At 46.8% G+C, this 10156-nt stretch overlaps 1 protein-coding gene across 1 annotated transcript; it reads left to right on the forward strand.

The window, feature by feature from the left end:
• Positions 1-1273: 1273 nt before the first annotated feature.
• Positions 1274-5566, forward strand: PHALS_09762 (atp-binding cassette superfamily; the record flags this gene model as incomplete). Its single annotated transcript, XM_024725076.1, has 1 exon — positions 1274-5566. One exon carries the CDS (start codon positions 1274-1276, stop codon positions 5564-5566), a length of 4293 nt encoding a protein of 1430 aa, XP_024575889.1.
• Between the last annotated feature and the right edge of the window lie 4590 nt (positions 5567-10156).

A 10156-nucleotide genomic window follows, 5' to 3' on the forward strand; every position in this document is an offset into this window, starting at 1 on the left:
ACTTCCCCAAAGCGCAAAGCTACGGCAGCCCCGCTGCATAATTAGCCTTGGGGTAAGACTATAATTACTCTTGGGGTAAGCAGGTTGCGATCTGCTAAACTCGTACTTGTTCTGAGTATAGAAGGAGAGGTCGGTGACCTAACTTACGCTTCCTCAAAGTGCAAAGCTACGGCAGCCCCGCTGCAGGGACTGTTAAGTCAGTTCGTGTCAGACATATGTTCGACAAAGTAGTAAATATGAGGCACAAAAACTCGCGGCAAATGTTCAAGGCTACTCAGATGGCGACTGGGCAGATGACATTGCGTCAAGCGGTAACGCCTTTGTGACAGAATGGCTGGTGTGTCAGCTAAACGAGCAAGAAGCAGAGAACTGCGAATCTATAATCTACTGAAGCTGAATAAGTGCATGGTCGCCACGCAAGAGGCGATTTGACTAAAAGCTTTTATATGCAAAGTTGGCGAGACGACTCAAGAAGAAGCGTTCAAGATTGTTGACGTCATTCAATGTGCCATCGCGTCAGCCAGGAACGCGAAATTTAAAAAACGGACGACATCGATTAGGAAAAAGGTCGAAGATGGTCTATTCGTGTTTGCGTATGTCTTCACTCTGGGTTTGCTCACCGACAGTATGACGAAAGCAATATCGGCGACTCAATTTGGCGCTCTTCATGTAAAGCTCGGAGTTCAAAAGCAAGAGCGGTCGAGTGGATTGGGATTGTTGGCAAAAAAGTCGTCTCGTCAGCAGCTGCACGTTGAGCCTCAAGGAATGTAAGCGGTCGCCAGACTTGCTGTATCCAGTGGTGTGACAGACAAGCCGTATAACCAGTTTATAAGCGGGTAATAAATTTTCTAGTAGAATATTTGATTGAATATCCTACAAACAGACGACAAAGCACAGAAGGACTGTTGTCATAATCACTTCGCAAACATAGCTCACTTCGATCTTACAGTACACATTTAATTTCACTACATAGGATTCATGATGTAAGTGTAACTTTGTAAAATAAGGCGGTAATAGAACAAGGCGTGATACACATTGGAAAAATGGTAAACTGGTCTCCCTATGGTAAATGATGACCCTCATCCATTGAAGATTCAAATCGCAAGATAGGGCAATTACAATCAAGCGGTTTATGCCATGGTAGACATGAACAATCTTTACGTAAGCTCGAGTAATCATCATCCAACCATGTGAACACAATTCAGGTATTTCTCATTTTCGATTTCCTCGTCAAGCCATAAACGTGCTTAGTTCCCTCTTCATCATCGTTTAAATGGAGAGGCGTCATGATGACAAAGCTGGGAAGGCCCTCTCTGACACAGGTGATAACAGTGTTGGTGATGTCGTCCCAGAAATGAAGGCTTCAATGACCACAGTACGCCTTCCGCGCTTTGGATCCCGTCGTCACAGCTCGAATAGCAATGCGGGGGACCTTGATCGACCACAACGTACAAAGAGTATGTTCCCAGAACCACAACAACTCACGAAAGATGACCTCACAAGTGCTGATGCATTAATGGCTGGTGGTGTCTTTACCATGAACTCGACACTCTCTACAGTCATTGAAAATGCACTAGGTCAGCCGATTCCTGGTCTCGAAGTCCGTTTTCGAGATCTTGAATTGTCGGCAGAAGTTCCGATGATTAAAGGTGGGAGTCTTGAGGTGCCAACACTTTTTAACGAGCTACAACAAGGTTTGAGTAATATGTGCTTCAGTTCCAACAAAATGACGATTGAAAAGAAGATTTTGCGTGGAATAAGCGGTGTTTTCCGTCCAGGTCGTCTCACCCTCGTCTTGGGGCAGCCCGGATCGGGCAAGTCATCGCTGATGAAGGTGTTGGCCAATCGATTTCACATGACCAAAAACATTACTCTAAAAGGAGAGATCGATTACAGTGGCAAAGCTCGTGATTCTATACTCCGTGAACTTCCACGGTACGTTGCTTACGCCAATCAAGTTGACGATCACTATCCTCGATTGACAGTTAAAGAGACATTTGAATTTGCACACCGTTGCTGCGCTGGAGCGGGCATGGAACCTTGGGGTGTTGATGCACTTAAAAATTGCTCACCGGAGCAACATGACCACGCATTGGAAGTTTTAAATGCACACCATAAGTTTGCTGCGGAATTGACGATCAAGAAGCTTGGACTTGACAATTGCAAAGACACTGCAGTGGGCAATGCTATGCTTCGCGGAGTATCGGGTGGCGAGCGGAAGCGTGTGACAACAGGAGAAATGATGTTTGGCTTGAAACGTCTCCAATTACTTGATGAAATTAGCACAGGTCTCGACAGTGCCGCAACGTATGATATCTGTAAGTCTATGAAGAGTGCTGCGCGCAATTTTAATGCTACAATTGTCATTTCACTACTACAACCATCTCCAGAAGTGTTTGAGCTCTTTGACGATGTCTTGCTCATGAATGATGGAACTATTATGTTCCACGGAAAGATTGAGGACGTGGTACCGTATTTTGAAAGCATGGGCTTTCATTGTCCGCCACGAAAGGATGTGGCCGATTACTTGCTTGACCTTGGTACGGATAAACAGGATGCCTACGTGGTAGGAGGAAGTGTACCGTTTCACTCGGACGAATTCGCTTCTCGGTTTCAGCAGTCCAGCATATACCAGGCTACGCTCAAACGTCTGGATGTACCCGTGGAAGACTCCGCAATCTTTGCCGATTTTACACCGTTCCGTCAAACATTTGCTGAAGATTTGGTGACGCTTTTGCGTCGTGAATTTACTCTTATCACACGAGACACAACGTATGTTATGGGTCGTGTCTTTATGGTTCTTTTGATGGGGTTACTGTACGGCTCTACTTTCTGGCAAATGGATGACTCGAATAGTCAATTGACTCTGGGTCTTCTCTTTTCCGTAGCAATGTTTCTATCGTTAAGTCAAGCGTCTCAAGTAGCGACGTACATGGAAGCACGATCGATCTTTTATAAGCAACGTGGCGCTAATTTTTTCCGCTCCAGCGCTTATGTGCTGGCATCGTCCTTTTCACTGATCCCAATGAGTATTCTCGAGACTGTAGTCTTTGGAGCTATCACGTACTGGTTTGGTGGTTACGTGGACGAAGTAGATCGCTTCCTCATCTTCCTCATCACACTGTTTTTCTGTCAAATGTGGTTTTCGAGTTTCTTTTTCTTCTTGTCCGCCGCATCACCGAATTTGACAATTGCTCAGCCCATGATGATGGTTGCCGTGCTCTTTTTCATGATCTTTGGTGGATTCTTGATTGCTCGGGATGATCTTCCGGACTACCTCATTTGGATCTATTGGCTCGACCCCTTTGCGTGGTGTATCCGCTCGCTAAGTGTGAACCAATATTTGGCTTCCAAGTTTGATGTCTGTGTATACAATGGCATCGATTATTGTACTCAATTCAATCTCACAGTTGGTGAGTACAGTCTTGGTGTATTTGACTTGCAGACAGGTTCTGAATGGATCTGGTATGGCTGGGCCTTCTTTGTCGCAACATACATCATACTTGTTCTCTGCGCTTATTTGGTCCTTGAATACAAGCGCTACGAAGGCCCTGAGAATGTCGCGATTGTTGCACCAGACGAAGATGGTCGGGACCAGACAACATACAATCAGATGCCCAGGACCCCAAAGGAGAACGAAAGTGCCGTCAGAATTCACGTCAATGAGTCGGCTGATGGAGTCCCTACTATTAGTATCCCAGTGCAACCCACAGGCCGCGGCATTTCTATGCCCATCACGCTGGCGTTTCATGATCTCTGGTACTCTGTCCCACTACCCGGTGGCACAAACGATGAACAAATTGACCTGCTTAAAGGAGTCTCTGGCTTTGCTTTGCCTGGTACAATGACAGCTCTTATGGGCTCATCGGGTGCAGGTAAGACGACGCTCATGGACGTCATTGCTGGACGTAAAACCGGCGGTAAGATTAAGGGCAAGATTCTACTTAATGGACACGCAGCAAACGATCTCGCAATTCGTCGTTGTACAGGATACTGTGAACAAATGGATATTCACTCTGACTCTGCTACCGTCCGAGAAGCACTTATATTTTCGGCCATGTTGCGTCAAGATGCCAGTGTTCCTACTGCGCGAAAAATGGAGTCCGTCAATGAGTGTATTGAATTATTGGAGCTTGGCCCAATTGCAGATAAAATTATTCGCGGTATGTCCACGGAACAGATGAAGCGCGTGACGATCGGTGTCGAATTGGCTGCTCAACCCAGTATTATCTTCATGGATGAACCGACAAGTGGTTTGGACGCCCGCTCAGCTAAACTTATCATGAATGGTGTACGTAAGATCGCCGACTCTGGCCGAACGATCATCTGTACAATTCATCAGCCAAGTACCGAAGTATTCAATCTTTTTGACTCACTTTTGCTCTTACGTCGTGGTGGTCGCATGGTCTTTTTCGGACAACTTGGCGAGGACTCCAAAAACTTGATCAACTACTTTGAAGCATTTTCAAACGTCAATCCAATCAAACCTGGCTATAATCCTGCGACATGGATGCTTGAGTGCATTGGCGCTGGCGTTGGTGGCGGTAAGGGCGACCCTGCTGCGGATCCATCGCAACCGACAGACTTTGCCGACCGCTTTGCAGTTAGCGACCAGAAATTGATGATGGAGGAGGATCTAAATCAAGAGGGAGTACTCTTTCCATCGCCTTCCCTTCCAGAGCTTAAATTCGACACAAAACGTGCGTCGAACGGATATGTGCAATTTGATCTACTCTGCCGTCGTTTCTTCCGCATGTACTGGCGTACACCAACGTACAATCTCACGCGTCTTATGGTCAGTGTTGTGCTGGCTTGTGTCTTTGCTATCATCTACCAAGGCACCGACTACAACACGTACAGTGGCGCGAATGCTGGTATTGGTCTAATTTTCGTCAGTACTACCTTCTTAGGCATTATCAGCTTCAACAGTGTCATGCCCGTTGCAGCCGATGAACGCACCGCTTTCTACCGTGAACGTGCTTCTCAGACATACAATGCACTGTGGTACTTTATCGCGGGTACTCTCGTGGAGATCCCGTACATTTTTTTCTCCACTCTGCTCTTCACAATCATTTTCTACCCAAGCGTTGGCTTTGATGGTTTCATTACGTTCTTTTACTACTGGCTCGTTGTTTCAATGAATGCTTTGGTTTTCGTTTACCTTGGTCAATTGCTGGTATACGCATTGCCAAGTGTAGCTGTCGCAACCATTATTGGCGCTCTCCTTTGCTCCATTTTTATGCTTTACGCTGGCTACAATCCACCCACGGACAGCATTCCGACAGGGTACATGTGGGTTCACTGGATCTCACCACCCACTTACAGCATTGCTATTCTTGTTGCATTGGTCTTTGCTGATTGCTCAGATGGCAAAGTAGGCTGTGATTTAATGCAAGAAGCACCACCGACGATTGGAAACATGACTATCAAGGACTACGTCGAAAATGTCTTCGATATGAAGCATGATGACATCTGGAGGAATGCAATGATCCTCGTCGCTCTGATTGTCGTCTTTCGTGTCTTAGCATTAATTTCTCTGCGCTACATCAGCCACCTAAAGCGCTAACCAAATTTCTAGATCCGAGCCGAATCACTTGAGTCGTAACAAAAAATTGTATTTCTTGAGCTTTTTATCACTTGTTGTATCGTTGTTTTGTTGACTCATTCAGTAGATTTAGTCGAATTGATATAATATGAAGATAACACTTCGAAGCATGATCTACCACAACAATTGACGAAATATTCACATCACAAAAACATTGAGTATGTTAGCCATAGCTATTAGAAGCTTTAGCCATTTATATCGTCGCTGACGTCTTAGATGAGGGAAGTGATACCTCTAAAGTCATTTGTATTGCAGCTTAGGTTAGCAAATCGATGGAAAAATTCCCGTGGTAAAAATAAGGTCAGCCACTTCTTAGCCTGATTTCAAACAGGTCTCAAAGAAGGATACAGGCTCTTTTTTTCGCAGAAAATCGATATTTACCAATATAATACTTTTAACACGTTGTCGTGTTAGCTGTCAACGTGCCCCATAACCTCTCAATTTAGAAGTGAATTCATCTTCATTCTGTGCGGCGCTGATGATGCAGTTGGGCAGTATCGCGTCCCTGTAACGCCACTTCTTCGATTATATGACGACATGTACATCCCAGCCTTGCTTTTCGATTGTTTGGCGCATGATTGTTCTATAAGCTTACGCAAACAGTAATTGACCTCTGAAAGAAGATGCGAGCTTTGAGCAGTTTATTTATAAAATCATGATGACACCATCATCTGAGATTGGACATAGGCGGAGCAATAAACCATGAACCCTAGCACGGACAGCTAAATTACAGTACGGTATAAATAAATTTTGACGTAATCTTTGGTAAACATGTTTCAAAGCAGAAACAGAAATTTGCCATTGAAACCGGCAGATTTTACATCACCATTCATGCGGTAAAAAAAATGTATCACTGTTCCTGCTTTGTAACATGTCTACGTCAAGGATTTGATAGATTGAGGTCCAGATATTTATGTGTGCTACATATGAATTGATTGCAAATTCTCCAACAGAACAATACACGATATATAAGTGTACATGCCACCGTTGGAAACCTATTGCGCCAAATACATCTCAATGCAATTAGTAGTTTCGTGTAAGGATAAAAGCATTGTCAAATATTTTGTTCTCACAGAAAACGATTTCAGAGATTAATGCGTGGTGGCTCCACGTCCATGATTGATCGAATCCCAAAGTCAAATTACACGTTGGTCGTTTAAGATTCACCGTGAGGTTTTTCGTCAGTACGTTTGCTCCCTCATACTCTTGAATGGTTTACTGACCAGATTGTATATAATACGGCATATTTATTTGACATAGATATAACATTTTAGTACGAGAAAAAAAGCGACATAGGGACATGACAAACTTCTCACATCGGGTTTTATTATCAATATAACAGCTCGACGGCCACGACCATCCTTTTTTACAACAACGTCCGAATCCAGGATGACAAACAAGCGCACCGAAGTTGTAACGGAGATACACGTACTCTGGTACGAAAGGATGGGTCACACAGGATGGTCTGACCGTACAAAAGTGTAGATTACACAAGACGGTGTAATCACACAATGATGTGACTACAACGTAACAAGAAGACTACCAGTAGTTATGCATACCAATTAGGCTTTCTCTACTAGATCAGAAAACCCCAGAGATCTAGATGCAGGCGGCTCTGCCGCAAATAAAACAGATGTATACATGTTCAATTTTATACGAAAAGGTACATTTGCCTTTGGATAAGGTTTCGGGTAGTTGGAGGTAGCGGATTGCGATCCGCTACACTCGTACTGGTTCTAGTATACAGCGTAAACTCGGTTACCTCAGTAAGCTTTCTTTGAACAAAGCTACGGCAGCTTCGCTGCACTTGGTAGTACTGTTAGTCAATCTACGCCTGAGTCATTTGCCCCAGGGCATGCAGGACGGGCTGAATAAGCTGATGTCTCAGCTTGGCCCTAAGCCTCGATTCGCAAGGACCCGAAGGTATAAGCGCGCGCTCAGAGGCGTTTTTGAGCTATGAAAATGCTCTGCCAGAGCACCTAGAGAAGAAGATGTCGGATCCGACAACGTCATTGACGCCACCGTCGACGACGAATGACTCCTCCCAACCAGGCCTCTCATGGTGAGCATTTAGACTTTCGAGGGTAAGAATGGAGAGAATCTCCTGCTCTGGGTGGGAGAGACCAAGATGGCTATTGCATCCGTCATGCTTCAAAACGAGCAACAGCGCGTGACGCTATCTATCTCCGACTCGGGGGTCGAGCACGAGAAAGAGCAAGACCGCGCGGTACTTCGGTTGAAGCTGCGTCCCCTCCTGGAAGGAGCGGATGATGCAGTTCTTACGAGTGTTCTCGCCGCCTAACCAGGCATACTGCGTGCGATTGCGTTTCCTGGCCGCACGACAGGGTAAGAAGGAGCTGGTGGACTTTGCCCAAGGGTTGCGTACTCTCATTGCCATGCCATCCTCTCCTCAAGGCGGTCACAGTGACTGTCTTTGTGGAGGGCCTCTGCACTGGTGTGGCCAGAATAAAAATCTTCCGTGTGCATCCGTCCTCTATTTTATAGCGGTGAATATGGCATTTAATGTCAAATTGAACTATAAGTCCGCACGACTTGGTTGAAATGTACACCCTCACTCGTCGAGCGGTCCTGAACCAATGGATCTCAGCCAAGCTGAGAAAGAGGAGGTAGAGCTTCAAGTTACCGAGCAGCGTTTAAACACCCAACGGTGTTTGTCACCGCCGGACTGGCTGTCCCCTGAACAAGGCGCGTAAAGTTATATCGAATCGGCGTCTCGCTTCTCACCAGTCTGGTTTGTCTCGGAAAAAAGAGAACTCCTAGTAGGCGCGGGGCAAATTACTGGAGGGAGAAGAGTCAGTTGAGCTTTAAAGAGGTTGAGGGCAGTAGGGCCCAGCCCCGAAGATCTCCGTGCTCTTGAACACGGAACATGTATGCAAGCTGGGCTTGCTGGTCGTGAAAGCGACTGTGAAGGGCTTTGAGAAAAAATGGAGGATCATTATTGCCTCCGGGGCGTCGGGTAATTATGTTCGATGCTCCACGATGAAAGGGAGTCTGCTGTATGCTGAGGCGCTGAAAGCACAATTGAGGGACACCGTCTCCGTTCGCTTAGCGACAGGGACTTGTGTTACGATGCCGAGGGTCCCCGTGGACCTCGGTGTCAAGTTTCTTGACTTCGATAGTGCGGAACGCTGCTTAGTCATAGACTTGGATTCAAAGTAGGGGTATGGTATGTTTGGAACACAATGAGCCATGGATCGACTGGAGGTTAAAGACCTTGGGCGATACGCGCACGTCTCCTGGTGGAGCTTTGGTGAGTCACGATTCACCTCTGCGAAAAGTATAAGCGCTATTGGCGCGGGCGCTAGATCGGACGGTCAATGTGCTAGATATCGGAGTATCCGAGACCGAAGGTGTATCGAACAAAAGTCCCAGCATTAATCGCGCACTGAACTGGATTGGTACGTAACCCATTGAGCACTACTCAAGTATCAAAGCAGTTGCTGCATGCCAAGAGTGGCATGGTCGGTCAAGGTCCGAGGCGTCGAAGGCGAGGCCCCAGTGATACGCGTGGAGCGGCACGTGATCCACTGAGCACTGCTCGCGTTACGAAGCAATTGCTGCATGCCAAGAGTGGCATGGTCGGACGAGGTCCGAGCCATCGAGGGCGAGGCCCCAGTGATGCGCATGGAGTGGCACGTAATCCACTGAGCACTGCTCTCATTTCAAAGCAGTTGCTGTATGTGAAGAGTGACATGGCCTGCTGAGATTCGAGGCATCTTGAGCAAGGCCCTTCAGATGCGCGTGTAGTGGTACGTTACCCACTGGACGAAGACTGCGGAAATTTGCAGCGCTTCGTCGGTGTTGTTTATGACATCAAGGTTCCGATAGAGCAGGGAGAGGGGACACTGAACGACGCTGAGTGCATGTTCTTACTGGTCTTGATGAGACTCAAAGCCTCGATAGAGAGGAAACGGCGTGCATTATCTGCAAGACGCAGGGCCTCGACCCTGACCCAGGGTGTGTCTACCGTAGACGAAAGCGCACAGCTGTACACCCTTGTCAACGGTTTGACGGGAGAGGAAGCCGGCGATGTCACACTCGAGGCTATTCCAGCAGTATTTGGTGTTCTTGAGCTGGACGAGATGTCCTCTGAAGGGTTTTGTGGTACCTTGAAGGCAAGCAAATTAGCCGAAATGGTCATTACACGACTGAGCGAGGAGATTGACTCGTCGTCGCTCTGGAAAAAGCTGTCCTGGAGGACACTAGAGGGTGCTGAATGCACGAAGTGAGTCGTCGATCTTGCAGGACCTCCATATTATCCTTTGGTAAAGGAATTTCAAGACGCCGTCTTCAAAGACCCGCCGTCAGCCCTACCTCCGGACCGAGGTGTCCGTCAAGAGATCGACCTGGTTTCGGGAATCAAATACTGCGTAAGGTGCCAGCGACCCCCGTTCAAGGAGCAGTGTGGTGTCATTGACGCCTTTACTTGCAAAGCACGTTGCAGGAATGGTGCGTTAGAGCAAAACATCCCATCGACACCCACGTTTTGTGCCCGAAAGCCGAACGGCAAGTGGCGTATCGTTCACGCTT

Source organism: Plasmopara halstedii (genome assembly GCF_900000015.1).
Source record: "Plasmopara halstedii genome assembly, contig: Scaffold_430, whole genome shotgun sequence".
In the NCBI taxonomy this organism is placed as follows: domain Eukaryota; phylum Oomycota; class Peronosporomycetes; order Peronosporales; family Peronosporaceae; genus Plasmopara; species Plasmopara halstedii.